General features: G+C 35.5%; 2 protein-coding genes across 3 annotated transcripts; one reads left to right on the plus strand and one right to left on the minus strand.

Annotated features, from left to right (window-relative positions):
- Nucleotides 1–1876: 1876 nt before the first annotated feature.
- Nucleotides 1877–14176, plus strand: LOC145330174 (myosin-4-like). 2 transcript variants are annotated; one of them, XM_080174769.1, is made up of 12 exons: nucleotides 1877–2013; nucleotides 2941–3027; nucleotides 3850–3976; nucleotides 4959–5087; nucleotides 5814–5913; nucleotides 6317–11088; nucleotides 11196–11290; nucleotides 11403–11475; nucleotides 11854–11924; nucleotides 12073–12177; nucleotides 13006–13137; nucleotides 13487–14176. In XM_080174769.1, exons 2-12 carry the CDS (start codon nucleotides 2942–2944, stop codon nucleotides 13596–13598), a joined length of 5802 nt encoding a protein of 1933 aa, XP_080030895.1. In that variant the 5' UTR covers nucleotides 1877–2013; nucleotide 2941; the 3' UTR covers nucleotides 13599–14176. The 2 variants fall into 2 exon arrangements, with proteins under 2 accessions (XP_080030895.1, XP_080030896.1); XM_080174770.1 differs by lacking the exon at nucleotides 1877–2013 and having other exon boundaries at nucleotides 3004–3143.
- A 927-nt stretch (nucleotides 14177–15103) lies between these two features.
- Nucleotides 15104–19826, minus strand: LOC145329270 (uncharacterized). Its single transcript, XM_080173326.1, has 9 exons — nucleotides 19735–19826; nucleotides 19342–19414; nucleotides 18644–18738; nucleotides 18033–18138; nucleotides 17660–17768; nucleotides 17091–17150; nucleotides 16422–16500; nucleotides 15953–16023; nucleotides 15104–15542 (listed from the first exon to the last, which is right to left on the minus strand). The coding sequence occupies exons 1-9, from the start codon at nucleotides 19823–19825 to the stop codon at nucleotides 15387–15389; spliced, it is 840 nt and encodes a 279-aa protein (XP_080029452.1). The 5' UTR covers nucleotide 19826; the 3' UTR covers nucleotides 15104–15386.
- Between the last annotated feature and the right edge of the window lie 291 nt (nucleotides 19827–20117).

Genomic DNA, 20117 nt, shown 5'->3' on the forward strand with positions numbered 1-20117 from the left:
ATATTTAGCTGTTTTAATTTTTTAGTTTGTTATACGAAGGCTGTGATCCTTGTTTCAAAAAGAATATTCATTTTTAAATGAAGGGCTTTCTGCTGAAATTTAAAATCTTTATTTCTTGGATACTTAAGGCAAATGACTCATTAGTATTAATGTCAAAACACTGCAAAAATAACTTTTTGTCGTTGTTTATTACAAAATTCCAAAACCTACGACCGAAGCTCAACGCGTGGGGAGGTGATAGGTTCGAATCTCGGCATAACGCCGCATCACAACAAAAGACGTTAAAAATAGTTGCAACTGCTGCAATGTCAGTTGCGTGTCAGAGTAGGGACAATGCTTTGGCCTAGAACAGGCGCAAATCATTCACAGTGGGGACTTCCAGACAAAGGTCATGCAATCATTGAGTTGGTTGTCTGTTGAGTGTTTCTAATACCACAATGCAGTCGATTTTTAGTTAACTTTACCCAAGTAAATCCTAAAATAACTTTGCCGTGCATTTTAAATTATCTATTTTCATTTTTAAGTTCCCTTAGAGGGAAAACTGCTATCCTTCCACACACACAAACACACACACACACACACAAAAAACACAAAAACACACACACACACACACACACTTACACATACACACACACAAACTTAAATTCCCAAACATTTAGACAGATTTGTAGTTCGTCCTTTTGCCTGACATTTAAAGTCCTTTCTGCTTACAAATAGATCAGCTACAGGGGAAAAGCGGTCATCCTTTGGTTAGATACACAGATAAATTTTAGTGTATTGGGATTTATAATTAAATGGTTAGATACAAAGATGAATCACATTGTACAATACATTGTTTTCATAGTATAAAGCTGAAAAATAAAACAATAATAGAAAAGGGGCCTTTAAAATACTCATTTATCCATTCATGTATCTAACTGTCCTATCAAAACAAAGGGGATGTGGGAGTAGAGGGAAAACAATTAGGGGATTCTAAAAGATAACAATAAGTTTGGTCAGCGACTGGGAGATAGGTGAGGGGGATGTAAAGGGCTTCAGAGGACACTATTATACTTTATTAATAATCAATATTTTAGATTAGGAATGAATTTACTTTTAGAAACTTGTATAAATTAATACAATATGCATGTTATAAGCATGTTTACAGTGTCTCTTCTGGGAAGGTTTTCATCAATTATGGAGGAGAGTACCACAACCCTCCGAATATAACTCGTCCCTATTAAAGACTAGCGGCTACGCCCCCCAGAGGCCTCTAGGAGAACTTGAGGAGGTGGGAGTCGAATTTGATAACCCAATTTCTTATTTTAGATTTTAAAAGAAAAAGTTAAAAAAAAAATTGGGGGGGTTAGGGGTGTCCCACCCCCCAAGAAAATAGTTATAAACCTTCCCGGGACCTATGAGAAGCTACCCTGTTAAGGAGAACCCGATCGGTTTAGCGGTTAGCGAGATCCTTCGGTACAAACAGACACACAAACACACAGACAAACAGACATAAAGGATAGAATTATAAGTTAGAGTGGTTTTGACCGCACCCCTTTCACCTCCTCAAGTTCCCCGAGATGCCTCTTGTGGAGTAGAAGCTAAATCTAATATAAACCATTAAATAAATTGATATAAGGATTTGTTTATCCATTAAGATCTTGTTTACCTCCAATGTAGTTCTCATTGGTATGAAAACTTTTTTGTGTTTTAATCTGCTAGTTTTTTAATAAAGAGTCTCTAAATGTTGAAATAAAATAAAATATAAGTATTGAACATAGGAGTGTCCCATTAAAGAGGACACTTAACAGCCTCTGGGGATTGGGGAAGTGTAAAATAATGAGATATGTATGATAAAAGAAGGGGGTATATGTGCTTTCAAAAGGGGGAGGAGAGTAGACATGCGAGGACTTGTTAAACTGACCGGAAGCAACCTTGTAGCTGTGTGGAGAGTGTCCCTGCAGTCCTCTCAGAACCTCCCTCAACAGAGGACCATTGTCTTTCATTTGTCTGCAAACTAAACTTATTTCTCAGGTAGTTTAAGATTTATTATTTCTATTCTATTTTTCAAACTACAAAAAAATTATGTTGCTTTTTCTCAAAGTGCCTATAGAGCTCTTGAAGTTTTTGGCTGTGTTAGTGTTTTACCTTTGGATAGGTTAGTTGAGGTTATATTAGATACAGGGTAGCAATAAGGGTTATGGCACCCCTGGTCTCCCTCCTCCTATTTTTAATCTATAATACAAAATAGAATAATGTCTGTCTGTCTGTCCATCTGTCTATCAGTCTATCTTAAGCTTAAGATCTAATTAACCACTGAACAGATTGGGCTCTACTCTTCAGGGAATATACCTACTGGTCCTGTGATGATTTTAGGCTATTTTCTTGGGATGGGACACCAAAAACCCCCCAAAAAAATGAAAAATACACCCAAAAAAATAAAAAAAAAACCTTCCCCCTAAATTTTTTTAGGTACTTTTTCTTTTTATATCAAAAATACGAAAAATTAGGTTGATAAAACCTCTTGGGGCAAAGTTTATTTATATAATAAGAAAGATGCTTGCTAGGTACTCTTAGGGAAATCATTTATAAAGGTATACTAGTCATAATATACATAGATAAATCTCAGATAAAAAGATTCATAAAACTAAAAGTTCAAATTCTTACACTTCTCCTTATAATTACCTTGAACATTTTAGATAAAAATATTGCCTTCATCCTATAATATAAAGCAGTAAGATTTTTTTTCAAAAAATATTATGGTAAAATTTGTTGTTCTTATCAGGAGATTAATAATGGTCTGAGGGTAGTTTTAGGCTTTTTTCTTTCACCTCACCTGTGTTCTCAAGAATTGGAGCGAAACAACTAGTTAAATCCATAGAATAATTGTATTTTGAAGCTTTTGTAATAATAAACCTACTAAAGATTTATTCTTTATAAAATTAGTTTTCTTTTGCCTAGAATGCCTGGTCACGTGAAGCTAGGAAAGACTGGGGAGCCGGATCCTGATCCAACCCCATACCTCGTGGTTTCTATGGAAATGAAAAGGTAAGAGTTGGGACCATAATATAACCCCATACCTCGTGGTTTCTATGGAAATGAAAAGGTAAGAGTTGGAACCATGATATAACCCCATACCTCGTGGTTTCTATGGAAATGAAAAGGTAAGAGTTGGAACCATGATATAACCCCATACCTCGCGGTATCTATGTCCATTTTGTGCACTGAACCGACATGGTTCTATATTACAGGGTCTTTCTCATAGTTCATTGGAAGGGTTATAACTATTTTGGGGAAGGTTACCACCACCCTCCCAAGGGAAATCAGCCCAAGAGAAAAATTCTCACTTTTTTTTAATTTTTAATTTTGCCTTTTAATACTACAATAAAAAAAATTACTTTAATTTTTAAAATCTGTAATGAAAAATTGGGTTGTCGAATTAACCCCCCCCCCCCTGCATCAAGTTTCCCTAAAGGCCTTTAGGAGTGTAGCCGCTAGTGTTTGTATAAAGAAAAAGAATTTTTGCAATTTTTTTCTCTTTTTTTACTGATTTTCATATAAAAAAGTGAAAATCAGACAAAAAAAATGGGGTATAGTCCCTTTCGTAACATCGCACTTTATAGGGCGATTCTTCGTATTTTTCACAGTAGCTTTTCTCCTATTTCTAACCGCTGCGGGGGGCTCTAACCCTGCGGGGCCAATTACCTAACCCTGTGGGGCAATCACCTAACCCAATATAACCTAAACTAACATAAAATAACCTATAAAAAGCCTTTTTAAAAATACGACGAATCGCCCCTTATGGGGCGATGTTACGAAAGGGACTATTCCCAAAAAATCTTTTCAGAATAATTTTTTTTTAATTTTCAGGGAGGCCCAGGCTAAGCCATATGACTCTAAGAAGTCATACTGGTGTCCTGACGGAGATGGAGGATTCAGTGAGTGTCTGCTCCAGGAGGATGATGGCAAGAAGGCCACTGTCATGATTGGACATGAGGTAAATTACAGCTTATACCAACAACAAAATAGTTATAAAAAAATCACGAAACTTATAAGCAGTTTCATCTGTCGTTGGGGGGTCAACACATCGTAGAATTGACGATCTCTACATCTGCCATCTAATATTATTTTAGATTTATTTCACTTGTTGGTTATACCTTATACCTGGGTAAAATATATCATAAATTCATTTAATTAAATTTCAAAATTATAAGGGCAAAGTTAGTTATGTTTTGCTAAATATTTCAGTATTTGTATACCTAAAAGACAATATTTATATTATATTCTAATATTCTTTTTTAATTTTTGTTGTTTCCAATTAAAATCTTGTCAAACACAGATAGGAAGGATTCTCGATATTAAGGAAGATCCACTAAGGTCCTACGAAGGTTTTAGGCTATTTATAGAGGAAAAACAGACGTTTAAAGCTACTATTAACCTTCCCCGTCTTTGACGATTGGGCGAAAACCAAGCTCATATGCTTTTTTTTATTTAGCATAACTGAAAAATCATGAAACCTAAAAGTATTTTAAGATCTTTTAGATAATGTTTAATCTAGCTAAAAATAAATAATAGTTTTTTGAGTACAAATACAATAATATAAAGATTTAGTAACATATATTATGTATTAGGTATATTATATAGCTGGGGGTCTGTCTGTTTTATTTCTTCCTGGAAATTGTTTAATAAATTTTAAAAAGACGATACCACTTTTACAACCAGTAGTATAAAAAGGAAAAAAACTAGGCACATTTAGAGAAACTGTCATAAATACATCAAACATTGGTATATATTTAAACATCAAATATTTCCATGTGCAATATATTAGCTAAAAATACAAATAATGTGCAAAATTCTATGCTAGCCCAGGAGATAGACTTGAATCTAAAATAACCTGACAAAAGCTTTTGTAAAAATACGACGAAACCCGCTACTTCTTTTCATGATCCAAATATTTTATATAATTTTTTCTATTTTAGAAAAAAGTGTTCAAGTCTGAGCAGGTAGGCCAGGTGAATCCTCCCAAGTTTGAGAAATGTGAGGACATGGCCAACTTGACTTTCCTCAATGATGCCTCTGTCTTCTACAATCTCAAGACTAGATACCAGGTACAAGAAATTCAGCTTATACCAACAAAGAAATTAATTTGAGAAAAAAATCATGAAACTTATACATAATTTTCAGCTGTCGTAGGGGGGGGGGGCAACACTTATTAGAATTGACAACTTTTTTCTCGTATTCATTTGAATCCGGTGGATAAGAACCGGTTCTCATCCATACGAAAAAACTATGTCTAGCATCGTATTATATCCAGATGCGAGAAATAACTATTATCTATCCCCCAAATATCATTTTAGATTTATTTTGCTTGTTGGATACCTTATTCCTGCAAGAAGTTAATCTTTACTTCCAATATTATGATTACCCTCCCCCCCCCCCCCTTTTAATGAATTAGCTAGACCAAAATGTAAAAAGTCTTCAAATTCTGTTTTTAAATTATTGTTTACAAGACGTAGGAGAAAATTTCTGGTAAAATAATCTGCTATTCTTTGTTACCCATAATAAACTTTTAAAACCTTGTATCTTGTTGTAGTCTGTAGCTTAAGAAAACAATTACTACTGAACCGATTAAGTTCTCCATTTTAGAGAACCAGGTCCCGGGTGGTTTTTGGGTATTTAATTTTAGATTGTAGTCTTTGTATGGTTTCTAAATTCTTTTTCCATCACTAACTCATTCAAATATAGAGCCCCTAGATGTTAGGGTTGCAAACACTAATATCATAAAAAATGCTACAATATCATTAACTTGCAATAAGATAATAAAAAATATTTAGGCCAAGTTGATCTACACCTACTCTGGTCTTTTCTGTGTTGTTGTGAACCCTTACAAGAGGTTTCCCATCTACACTCAGACTGTGGTCAAGATGTACCTTGGTAGGTTTATAGCAAATTGATTTTTAAGTAGCACAGCAAATCTATAATTAGAGTATGCCTGTCTGTCAATCTTTCACAAGATAAAAGTAATTTGAGTTATTTGATTTTGTAGTGGTTTTATTTACACTTATCAAAATTGCACATAGAACAGATCCTTTTCAACCTAAGATACTTACATAGATACTATATAATCCAAAAGAATAAATTTTGAAACATCCTTCTATTTTTGAAAGTACTAAGAAATATGCATATAATTGTTATCCTAATGAATGATTGATACCATAAAATCAATTAAATTTACTTTTTAAACCCTTTTTTCCATAATTTCTAAAGTTTATTTCTGTTACTGAAAAAAAAATTGTACAGAAATGCAATATGTTCATTATATTTTAATCATGTTCAGGTAAGAGAAGGAATGAGGTACCACCCCATCTGTGGGCCATTACTGAAACTGCCTACAGGAACATGTTGCAGAACTCCAAAAACCAGTCCATGTTGATTACTGGTGAGTCTGGTGCTGGTAAGACTGAGAACACTAAGAAGGTCATCTCTTACCTGGCCATGGTGGCCACTAGCGGTAAGAAGTCTGAGAAGAAGGTTTCCCTTGAGGATCAGATTGTTGCAACCAATCCCATTCTGGAGTCTTATGGTAATGCTAAGACTTCTAGGAATGATAACTCATCTAGATTTGGTAAGTTTATCCGTATCCACTTCAATGGTGCTGGTAAGCTGGCTGGTTGTGATATTGAGTCCTATCTGCTTGAGAAGTCTAGGATTACTCAGCAGCAGGAGGTTGAAAGATCCTACCACATTTTCTACCAGCTGTTGCAGCCATTTGTTCCTGACTTGAAGTCAAAGTGTAATCTTGGCGATGACATTTATGATTACTCTTATGTTTCCCAGGGTAAGGTTACTGTTGCTTCCATTGATGATAATGAGGAGTTGGAGTACACTGACAGTGCCTTCGATATTCTTGGATTTACCTCTGAGGAGAAGTGGGATTGTTACAAGCTAACTGCTGCTGTTATGACCATGGGAGAGATGAAGTTCAAACAAAAGGGTAGAGATGAACAGTGCGAGCCTGATGCTATGGACATTGCCAACAAGGTTGCAACTAACTTTGGTGTTGATGCTGAGTCAATGATGAAGGCCTTCTGCAAGCCAAGAATTAAAGTTGGTACTGAGTGGGTCACCAAAGGTCAGAACATTGAACAGTCAATGAATGCTGTTGGTGGTATTGCTAGAGGTTTATTTGACCGCCTCTTTAAGTGGTTGATCATCAAGTGTAATGACACTCTAATTGATCCTACCATGAAAAAAGTTAACTTTGTAGCTGTACTTGATATCGCTGGTTTTGAGATCTTTGAGTACAATGGATTTGAACAGATTTCTATCAACTTTGTCAATGAAAAGCTGCAACAATTTTTCAATCACCATATGTTCGTTGTTGAACAGCAAGAGTATGTTTCTGAAGGAATTGACTGGGTCATGGTTGACTTTGGTATGGATTTGCAAGCTTGTATAATCATGTTTGAGAAACCTATGGGTCTTTGGGCAATTCTTGAAGAAGAATCTCTTTTCCCAAAAGCAACTGACAAGTCATTTGAGGAGAAGTTGAAGGCTTCCCTTGGTAAGCTTCCAATCTTCCTGAAGCCCCAATCTAAAACTGACAAGAATGCTCACTTTGCTATCTCCCATTATGCTGGCATTGTGTCTTACAATGTTACTGGATGGCTGGAGAAGAATAAGGATCCTGTCAATGACACTGTTGTTGAGATCTTTAAGTCTACTGCTTCTACTAAGCTGCTTGTAAAACTCTGGGAGGATCACCCTGGACAACCCACTACTGTCCCCAAGGAAGAAGGAAAGGGCAAGAAGAAAAAGGGAGGTGGTGGCAAAACTGTTTCCTCTGTCTACCTTGTACAGCTGACTTCTTTGATGACCACCCTACATAGCACAGAGCCTCACTTTATCCGTTGCATTGTGCCTAACACTCACAAACAGCCTGGTGCTGTTGAACCACCTCTCATTATGCACCAGCTGACCTGTAATGGTGTGCTTGAGGGTATTAGAATTTGTATGAGAGGTTTCCCTAACAGAATTCTGTATCCTGACTTCAAGCAAAGATATGCTATTCTGGCCGGAGCTAAGGTAGACAAATCTACTGAAGAAAAGAAAGCTGCCGGAATCATCTTGGAAAACACCAAGGGATTTGAGGCTGAGAAGTATAGACTTGGTAACACCAAAGTATTCTTTAGGGCTGGTGCACTTGCCTTGCTTGAGGAGAAGAGAGATGATATTGTTACTCAACTTATCAGATATCTGCAGGGCACAATTTATGCCAGACTTGGTAAAGCTAGGTATGATAAGAAATATAACCAGAGAAACATGATCAAGGTCATCCAAAGGCAGTTTAGAAACTACATCAAGAACAGGGACTGGGCATGGTTTATTATCATCAACAAGACTAAGCCACTTATTGGAGTACCTAACCCCGAAGAGGAGCTTAGAGTTCTTGAAGAGAAAGCTAAATCTGCTTATGGTGCATATGAAGAACAACTGAACACCAAGAAACGCCTTGAAGAGGAGAACTCCTGTCTTGCTGATGAGATTGGTCAACTGAAGGCTAAACTCAATGCTGAACAGGGTGATTTGACTGTTTACCAGGAGAAGGCTGCAAAATTGTCAACCCAAAAAGCTGATCTTGAGGTTCAGCTGCAAGAGTGTGAATCTAAGCTTGCAGCTGAGGAGAGAAGCAAGATGAGTGCTGATGATGATAAGAAAAATGCTGAAAGAGACTTCAACAACATGAAAAGAGAATATCAAGACTTGCAATCTACTTATGAGAAGATCAACAATGAGAAGGCAAAGAGAGATCAGGTGCTCAGAGGTCTTAATGATGATGTTCTTTATCATGATGAAACTATATCGAAAATGAACAAGGAGAAGAAGTACATCCAAGAGACTGTTGCAAAGGCAACTGAAGATTTAAACAATGCTGAGGACAAGGTCAACCATCTGAGTGAAATTAAGTCCAAGCTGGAGAAGACTCTTGATGCCCTTGAAGGTTCTCATGAGAAAGAAAAGAGAGCTAAGTATAACACTGAAAAGGAGAGAAGAAAGCTGGAGGGTGATCTGAAGATGTGCCAAGAGACTGTCATGGACTTTGAGAGGTCCAAGAGGGAACTTGAACAAGCTATAATGAGGAAGGAAACTGAACTAAACAGTATGATGGGCAAGTTAGATGATGAACAAGGAGGTGTTGGCAGAACTCAGAGAACTATTAAGGAGTTGCAGGCTAGAGTTGAAGAGATGGAAGAAGAGCTTGAAGCTGAAAGACAATCAAGGTCCAAGGCTGAAAGACAAAAGGCAGATTTGTCCAGAGAATTTGACGAACTCACTGAAAGACTGGATGAGTCCTGTGTCACTACAGCTGCTCAAATTGAGTTGAATAAGAAGAGAGAGTCTGAAATCATGAAGCTTAGAAAGGATATTGAGGAATGCAATATTCAGCAAGAATCTACTCTGCTTAGTCTCAGAAAGAAGCACCAGGATGCTGTCACTGAAATGTCTGAGCAATGTGATCAGCTTGGCAAGATCAAGACTAAGATTGAAAAGGACAAAACTGCTGTCAAGATGCAACTTGATGATTTGAAGGCTGCCACTGAACATGTAATCCATGAAAAGGCTGTTGCTGATAAGAATCTAAAGGCTCTGAATGCCCAGCTTCAAACTTTCATGAAGAAGATTGAGGAGAGTAATGTTGTACTTGGTGAGTATGATGCTGCCAATAAGAGATTGATGGGTGAAAACTCCAACCTGTACAGCAAGCTTGAAGAGATCATGAATAATGTCTCTATGATGCAAAAGATCAAGATCACCTTGAACAGCCAGCTGGATGATGTTAAGAGGATGTGTGATGATGAAGCTAAGGAGAGACAATCCTTATTGGGAAGATTTAGAACTCTTGAGCACGAATATGATGGTGTTAAGGAGCATTTTGATGATGAGATGCAACAGAAGAATGAAGCTGCCAGACACCTTCAGAAGGTCAATGCTGATGCTAACATGTGGCGCTGCAAGTATGAGAATGATGCTCTTGGCAAGATTGAAGAGTTAGAAAACTCCAAACTGAAGCTGCAAGCTAGGCTGGCTGAAAGTGAATCTACTGTTGAAAATCTCAACTCCAAGCTTGTTGCTCTTGAGAAGGCTAAGCTTCAGGTCCAAAAGGATATTGAAGAAATGGCACACAGATGTGACCAAGTCAACATAATCTACAACCAGGCTGAAAAGAGGGTCAAGCTTATGGACAAGGTCATTGCTGAATGGAAGACCAAGGCTGATAATGTGTCCCTTGAGCTTAACAACTCTCAAAAGGAGTGCAGGAATGCTTCTGCTGAACTCTTTAGAGTTAAGAATGGATATGATGAAGCTGCTTCCCAGCTGGATGATGTTAGGAGAGAGAACAGAGCTCTTAGTGATGAGATCAAGGACTTGATGGAACAGATCAGTGAAGGTGGAAGATCCATCCATGAGATTGAGAAGCAGAGAAAGAAGTTGGAGGGTGAGAAGAATGAACTTGAGGCTGCCCTGGGTGATGCTGAAACTACTCTTGAGCAAGAAGAAAACAAATTCCTACGTCTTTCTTTGGAGGTCAACCAAGTCAAAGCTGACATTGAAAAGAGGCTGCAAGAGAAGGAGGAAGAGTTTGAAGGCACCAGAAGAAATCATGCTAAGGTTATGGAACAGATGCAGTGTGCTATTGAGCAAGAGAGCAAGTCTAAGGCTGAGGCCATGAGAATGAGAAAGAAGCTTGAGCTTGACATCAATGAACTTGAATCTGCTCTTGAACATGCCAACATGGCCAATATGGAGCTCCAAAAGAGCATCAAGCTTTACCAGGAAAGAGTTAGGGAGAAGACCATGCAGTTTGAGGCTGAGCAGATTGCCAAGGACAAGGCTAGAGATTACATGCTTAATGCTGAGCGCAAGGCCCACAGTGTCCAGAATGCTCTTGAGGAGACAAAGACTATGCTTGACCAGTCTGATAGGTCCAGAAGACAGGCTGAACAGGAGCTGTGTGACACCAATGAACAACTGGCTGATCTTACTGTTCAAAATCAAGGTCTTTGCAGTGCCAAGCGCAAGCTTGAGAGTGATCTGTCAGATCTAAAGGTAACATTTATTTCCTAAAAATTAAAATGCATCTTCAATTTTTGAAATCACTTATTTATTCAATAAAAATCATTCATAACAATAACAATAACAATCAAAATACGCAGGGAGAGGCAGATGAAGCAGCTGCAGAGGCCAGAGAGACTGATGAAAAGGCCAAGAGATTTATGTTGGATGCTGCCAAGCTTGCTGAAGAACTCAGGTTAATCATTAGTGTGATTGATACTATCTGTTATATTGGATAAATTGCTAAGTTAGAAGTTTTTTGATTATTTAATATTATTGTAATTGTTCCTATAAAATATTTTTTTTAGATCTGAGCAAGAGGCTGCCCAGATCCTTGAGAGAGAGAAGAGAGAGATGGAGGCCAAAGCTAAGGATGTTCAGGTAAAGAACAGCAATCTAGCTGAATAGCATAGAAACAAGTATACTAAGTGATATGGGTTACCTAATTACTTGTGCTCACCTACAAAGGGGACATTTGGCTGGTACCCAAAGTTTTATAACTTATTCGTTGGTTTAAAAAATTTTGTGTACTTTTATTGAATTCTGATTAGTTGGTTTCAAACTAGTGTGTCCAAACTTTTCAACAAATAATTTTATATCTTCAGAAGGGGTAATTGTGTTTATCATCATTAGGTTGTAAATAGATTTATCAACCATAGTCTTATCCCTTAATATCCATGATCATTGCTACCAAAAACAAATTCTATAAATAGTCTATTTGTGCTTAAAAGATAAATATGAATGTTAATTTGTATTTAGATTCAACTGGATGATGCTGAAGCCAACGCCATCAAGTGGGGCAGAAAGATGGTGGCCAAGATGGAGGCAAGGTACGTACAATTTTGATTTTAGTTTTCATAAATTTTAATTTATTGATTATGTAGACAAACAGTATTCAGTTTTTACCTTTAATGTCAGTATTCTAGATCTTAAATCTTCCAACTCAAGTTGTTTTTAAAATTTGATTTTGTTGTACAGGTGCAGAGAGCTGGAGGCTGAGATTGATGCTGAGCAGAGACGCTCTGGTGATGCTCATAAGAACCTCAGGAAGGCAGAGAGAGGCATCAAGGAGTACACTTTCAGGTTAGGGAACCAGGAACATTATAAGTAGTGTTAGATAGTTAGTATGGCAATATCAATAAAGCAATGTTAAGTAAAAATATAATATGCCTAATTGTTCAAGACATAAAACTTTTAAACATAAGAAAATATTAATTTATCATGTTAAAAGTTTGTGTCAAATTAGCTAAAACCAAATTGACCTAATTTCAAAATAAACATATGTAGATGTTCTGATATTGACTTTAGAATTGATAGGGTTATAGCAATCCTCATATATGATGTAAGGTTAACAATATATAGGAAGATTCTTCCTCTCATTGATCTTCTAACAAGGATGACAACATCCATAAAAGCGAAGCTCTATAATGGAAGGACAAACGGACATTGAGGCTTGTATAGTGTCTGAAGTGAATAATCAGAATATAAATGTGTAAGAGTCGAAGCAAAATTTTAAGTATATTTGTTGAAAAACGGCTTTATACAGGATAATGTTAATGGACATACTTGATTATAGAGTTGCTCCGCTTATAATATTGTACTTTTTGTCCCAGGAATCAGCATACCAAAAATCAGACCAATCGGATAATTAGATAACATAAAAATTTGTTGTTAAAAAAGTAAAAAATCAACATGTTTAAAATGGACGTACGGACATTCTGGTAGTGATTATAGAGTTGCTACGCTTTCTAAATCGTACCTAACTACTACAGGAATCACCATGCAAAGTTTGAAATCGATAGGACAATTCTAACATGCCTAAATTAACTAAAAAAGCTATCCGTTACGGACGGACCTACCCTAATTATAGAAAAGCTTCGCTTCTAAAAATATCAATGTTAATATATTTAGAGCTGAAGAGGACAGGAAGAACAGTGAGAGGATGAGAGATCTGGTTGACAAACTTCAGCACCAGATCAAGACTTACAAGAAACAGATTGAGGAGGCGGAAGAGATTGCTGCTCTTAACTTGACCAAGTTCAGGTAAATGACTTTTCTTGGAGGGGATGATTTGCAGTATACCGATAGACATCAAGAATAGATTAATGCATGTGTTGGACTAATATGAGGCTACCCTAAAGAAGAAAAAACCGATCAATGTTCATATCCAAAAAAGCATTAATCTTTAAATTTTCAATTTTAATATCCGCGGAATTCTGTCTATAATACGATGCGATAAATAACTAACCTCACCCTCTTATAGCAATCCAAATACAGGATTAATAGATTGGGTCTCAATGTATCAAGATGATATCCATGTGAAAAATCTATAAAAAAAATAGTCTTAAACAAAGTGTTTTGATAAAATGTAATCAACAACCTTTATTTCCAGGAAATCTCAGATGGAGTTGACCGAAGCCTGCGAGCGTGCTGATCTGAACGAACAAGCATGCGCCAAGTTCAGAGCTAGGGAGAGAAGTCAGTCTATGGCGAGAGATTATTAGATTCTTAAATAAAAAAAAATCGAGAAAACCTAATGTTCTTTAAAAATCTTTTTTTTTTAATTAAAAGCGTAAAAGGAAAAACTTTTTTCTAAAAATAATTTAAAATATGTATTTTTTAAAAGGCTTAAAAGTTCATTTATAATTTGATAATTTTAATTAAAAATCCATAAATCCATTTAAAATTTAAACCTGAAGGCGACCTTTGAAACGAATTTGATAAACGAAATTGCCCAACGGAAAAAGACTAATGTTTAAGTTGTTTTCGATTATTTTATCATTTTTAGCAAATCAAAAAAAAAAAAAAAAAATATGAAACAAAGTTATCACGAGTTGATTTTTTAAAATTGTTAAAACTTACAAACTGATATTAATACATAAAGATTTCAGCTATTATTTGAAATCATTACCATGTATAAGTATCAAATATAAAAAAAATGTACTCTCATGATGTTCACAAAATGTACCATTTTGATTAAATTTGTACCCTTGTTATGTACCCTGTTGTACCAAAAATAATTCTTCTTGCACATGAACTAACAAGTCTTTAGTTAGTTAATAATATATCTTATAAAAGTTTAGACTTTGTGTTGTGTTTTGTAGCACAGCTTCTCTACAAGTTTTTAATGTCTGCCGCACATCTTATTTTGTTGCAAAATGTACAAACAAGTGCAGTGGCGTGCCCAAAACGCCCCCATCTAGCCAAAGCTCCCATCCCCCCTAATGTTGAAAATGCCCCTTTTTGCCCCCCCCCCCCTGGTAAAGAAAAATGCCCCCTCCCCTCTCCAAAAAGCAAAACTGTCCTCCTAATGTTTCCAAAAGATCAAGAATAATCAAAAAATTTGTTGGCGCTTCGCACCAATTACAAACTTATTATTCAATTAATCTTACAATATTTGGAAATTCCCAATTATGACCAATATTTTTTAAAACTAATGTAGAAAAAGTTAGACATGGATATGGAGGTTACATGATTTTTTCAGCTCCTATAAAAGATAGAAGGCAACTTTTGACAACATTCCTATTATCAAGGAGCATAACCAACTATAAAACATCCATGACGGTCAGACTGTCTTTTAGCAGATTTTTGGCTATTTATATTTTACATATTTCCACTTATCTTTGGTTATTAGAAAGTCCGTACGTTCCTTTAAAATTTATTAATCTGATTAACATCAATTTTTAAGTGTTTTATTATCTTTATTCATCAGATTTTTGAAATAGTAATTCATTTATATCAAGGTATAATAATATAAGTGAAGCATCTCTATAATATAGTCCTAAAAATGTAAGTATGTCCTTAAACAATATCCTGGATTTAAGCAGTTTAGCAAATAAAATTTACAATTTTGTTTAGACTCATACATTCCTATTCTGCTTATAAAGTTCTGATACTCTTCAAGTGTTAATGTTCGTTTGTCCTACCGCCCAGAGATTCGCTTTTATGGATGTTGTCATCCTTGTTCATCATAGAAATTAAGAATATCAAAAATGATGAAAAAATTAAATTAATAATATTATTTTATTTATGTACAATTTACAATAAGTATTTTTCTAAGGATACAGTTTTATTTTTTTAGGGTAATTTTACTATTATGTGCAACATGAAATCACGGCAAAAATTGTTATGCAAAAAATGTCGTGCTCAATATCTAAATATTTTTGTTGGAATTCTATACTCCAAGGTTTAGATCTAACGTAAAAAAGAAGTTGAAAAAAAAATATCTGAGCAAAAATCCTCAAAATCAAACGGTGCCATACATAAGCAAATTTTTCCAAAAATGTTCAATTCTAAGCTGCGGCAGTAACAGGAGCGTTAGCAGCGGGAGCCTCGGTGGCAGAGGGAGCAGGCGCAGCTGCTGCGGCCACAGGAGCCAGAGAGAAGAAGGTCATATCTCTCCAGAATCTTATACCGTTCTCCTTGGAGCTTTGCACACATTCCATATCCTGAAATATTATATGCTATAACCAGGGAAGGAGAGGACATTGGACTGTATAATATTATAATTTTACCCAACGTTTATTAATATGATTTACCATTCATTGGCTTAAAAAACCAGATAACTAACTGGATCCTTGTTTATAACCTTTTCGTATACTAGCAAAAATCTTTCTGCACTTTTGCTGTGTTAAAATCCCCGACACTTTTAGCCGATATCCAAAGACCCATTGATAGTGGGCACAGGGTTCCCGAGGTTGGGACATACAGTAATTTTATTGTTTTACTCTAATGTATATACTAAGCCAACCCCCCCCCCCCCCACCCCCCCATGATGTACTGCTGAAATCACGAACTATTGTATTCTAAGTCAGTTCTGAGTTTATACCTTTACATAAATTAACCAAAAAATTCATACTTTACACCAATCTGAAAATGATTTCTTGTAGCATCCTTCTCCTTCGGCTCTGATGTAGCTACACACACAAACTAAAAACATCAACAAGGATAAAACTAATTTTGAACATTGGAGTTCTCAGGAGTCAAACACTACATGAATAAGTATAGATGTATAATCCAGACAACTAACTGGCCCAAGTAAGGAAGACTCCTTTCGTCTGCTAGAAAATTGTTTTCTGATCTTATGTAAGGACTCGGATTTCTTCATATTTTGGACATCATTAGCTGATTTCAAAGAACCAATACAAAATCGGGACAGCTCATGCCCCCTCTATTATTTTACTTTAACAGTCAACGTCGTTTCGTCACTTTTACATTTTAGTTCAGTGATTCATTCAAACAGTCATACAGTTGGACATATCCAACAAGGGAGGGGGGGGGGGGGAGTATACATCCACCACACCCCTCTTATGCATGCTTCCACTTACCTGCATTAAAATATCTTTCCAGCATTTGAACAGTTTCTACCTTAACATCAAAGGACTCTCCGGATTTATCAAACTTTTCCTAAAATAAATGTTGTAACTAAACACGATTCCTTAGCAATTATTAGTCTTTTCAACAGAATTTTCAAAACATCCAAACGACTGACTGACGCTCGACTGCAGATCCCCTTATTAATGAAATAGTGCATGCTAACCAAAATCAGTTATATAAATTTATGAATGTTGCTTTTTCTAGGCTGCACAAATAAATGCGGCTGCAGCTTCTTAAAAGAGCCACGGGCAGCTTGATAAGAATAGCCGAGTGGTAGCTGAATAAAAATTTGGCAGCTGCAGCTGACACTTATCTGGTGCCTTATGTGTTCTGCGTTTAGGTTGCTAATGGACATTTACTCTTTCCTGGGTTTTAAATAAATCTGAAAAAATATATCCATAATACATAGCTGTCTATAGTGCCCTGGCAGAATGGGGATGATATCACTGCTTTTGGCCTACCTTTTCTATTGACGTTAGGAAATACCCCCTACCACATCTCCTTTCCCCTTCCCTTTTTTCTTTCCCTCTACTATGACGTCAATTGAATAGGTAGTCCAAAGGCGGTGACATTTATCCCCATTTTCCTAGGGCAATAAACACAGCTACCATAATACTTAACTTTAGAACTTTAATGTTGTCCCTGATATTCACAGCCTTATCTCCACATAGGTCTACAAGCTTAAAAAAAGAAATTATATAATTGATAAAATAATAAGTCGTCTTGCTCTAACATATTACTTAAAATACTTAAAATTAGGAAAGATACAAGTAATAAGAAAACAGTAAAAAAAAAATATTTTTTTAATCCACCAGCTTAATCAAATCATATCAGTTTGATTTAATTCAACTAAATGCCCTTTCGTGGCAACGCTCCATAAGGGGCGATTCTTTGTTTTTTCACAGTAGCTTTTCTCTTCTCCTATTTCTAGCCCCTGCTTGGCGTATTGCCTAACCCTGTGGGGCAATCAACTAACCCAATATAACCTAACAGCTTAACTAAAATACGACGAATAGCCCTTTAAGGGGCGTTGCCACAAAAGGGACTATTAATAAAAATGATTAAAAATTCACTAAAGTTATTAAAAACCATTGTGGACTAAAGTAATAAACAGCCCAATATCCCCTCCCTCCCTGATTTCTGACAGACAAACAGATCATATGTTACATCCCTGAATAAAAATGCTTACCAAATCTGCCATGATCTTGCCCAGTTCACCTGAAGGAAGCTTGCTGACAATGTTATTCACCACATCATAACAGTCAATTTTATCATTCACTGGCGTTTCAAATGTTTTTCTAAAAATAAAGAAATAAACAGTATATTTTAGCATTGGGCAGTTACTTATTTTTAATCCAATTTAAATTTAGGTCTTTGAAAATCAACCAATGCAATGGTAACGGGAATATCGACACAGCCAAGTATCAGAAAACAATTTTCTAGCAGACGTAAAAGGTCATTGAAAAAGAGGGGAGGTAGTTATCTTTCTATAGTAAACATCTATGCTATAGATCTGTTAAGATTACGCTGGAACAACCCCATACTGAATAAAAGATATTTACTTGATAAGAGCAAGGGTCCAATCTTTCTCTGTGATTCCTTCGTCAACCATTGCCCTCATTTTCACGATAGTTTGTACGGAACGTACGGCACACGCAATCACCATTCCTAAAATATAATTAAAATAGAGTAAAATCAAAAAGAAAAAAATATTATATAACCTAAATAGATGTCTTTGTATTTCTTTTAGATAGCAAAGCTACTCTATAATTTGAAATGTCTGTTTGTCTATCTGACAGTCTGTAATGAGAATCCAGCATGTAATTTGTGTATCTGTCTGATAGGCAATAAAAATTATGAATATCTATATCGATCACTCTTTCTTTCATTTCTTCTTTCATTTTATGATCACTAAACATCTGATTGAAAATTAACTTTATCCGCTTGTCAAGCCATATTTTTTGCTGTTATTATGGCAGAAATATTTTGACAAATTAAAAAATTTCGGGACAGCGGAAAGTGTCATGTGTGACGTCATAAAATTAAGTCTATTATCCATCCCCTTTTTAGAGGTTTCCTTTCCCAATTCTCCTCTCATCCTTCCACTTTAAACATATTTTTATGACGTCACACAGTACATTGTCCCAAACTTTTCTTGTATAACAAATGAAACCTGAGATAGCTTCAGCTTGTGTATCAGCAACGAACAGAGAAAGGGTATGATCATCTGCTTTCATCAGGGAGGAGATGATTTGATCTACACCTTCACTGTTATGGACAATCATTCTTAGTTAACTCTTTTATAGAGGTAAGGGATATAAAGACCCCACAGGGTTGCCGCTAATTTTAGGAGATAGCGTAAAGTGGCACTAAAAAATGACGTCATACGATAAAATAATCAATAAGAGGCCAGTATAAATTTTACCCTTGGTCAATAACAGTGTATATAACAGCCTCTCATTGGTTAAATTTATTGTATGACGGCAATTTTTTGGTGCCTCTTTACGCTATCTCTTATTTTAGTTTTGTGAACGTTACATTTACTAATCTGCTACTTCTGGTTATTTTAATTTTTAATTCATCCATCCTGGTGGACACATGAACTATCCAAAATCCTTGTTTATCCAATTAAAATTGTAAAAATACCGTTTCAATCACATTCTTTATAACTTTTCTTGCTCAAAACATAAAGTAACACTGATAATAAGTCACTTTTTGTACTTTGTACAGCTGTTGACAGGTATACATGGCACCAGAAGTACATACATATAGAGAAAAACTATAAAACTTTCTTGTAACGTAAAAGCCAATCGTTATACCCGTTCCATATATTTTAAAAAGAAATTTTTAAAATAATGAATGATTTTTATCCTGAATTTGTCTAAAGAAAGATCAACTTGTGTCAAAACTCCTCCATTAACGCCATCTTTTGTCAGGTTGTACACTGACAACAAAACATAATCACGAAACCTTTAAAAAAAGCAAGGTTTTTGTCTATTAAAGTATGACTGACAGACAAACGGACAAAACACTATATAAAATAGATGCGCGTATATAAAAATTATTTTCACTAAAGATTTCAGTTGTCCACCTATTTTAATAATCAATTGGCCACTTGATATACAGCTGCTTCAAATATTACTACTTATCAGCTATCTCAAGAGGTAAGACAATGGACGATAAATTTATATGGTAAAGTTTAGAAAATTCGCATTGCATTTCTAATGGACATAATTATAATTTTAGATTTATTATGTTCTTTTCCTAATGTTTTTTCTTTGTCTAATTTTTCTAGGAGGGGAGCAACATTCTTATCTGTAGACCCGAATACAGTGCAACCCTTTGCTTGAAACATTTTCTCTGAAAATTAGTAAATCATTTTAACTATAGACATTTAAACCCTTACCAAAAAAGCTTTGTAAAAGCTTCCGTCAGTCCGTATGTACTTTTTTTACCAATTAGCGCATTTTTGTATTGTAAATCTAATAAGAATAATTACAAAACTGTATATCTTTAATAAACGTCTAAAAATGTTTTTTTTAAGATGTCGTTTTAATATACAAAAGTGTTTTCATTGAGTAACTCTAACATATGTTTCTAATCTATTGGATATTAATCAGTTTCGAAACCATACTGGATGAAAAACT

Source organism: Acartia tonsa, chromosome 10, assembly GCF_053477335.1.
Source record: "Acartia tonsa isolate MP-2025a chromosome 10, ASM5347733v1, whole genome shotgun sequence".
NCBI lineage: Eukaryota > Metazoa > Arthropoda > Copepoda > Calanoida > Acartiidae > Acartia > Acartia tonsa.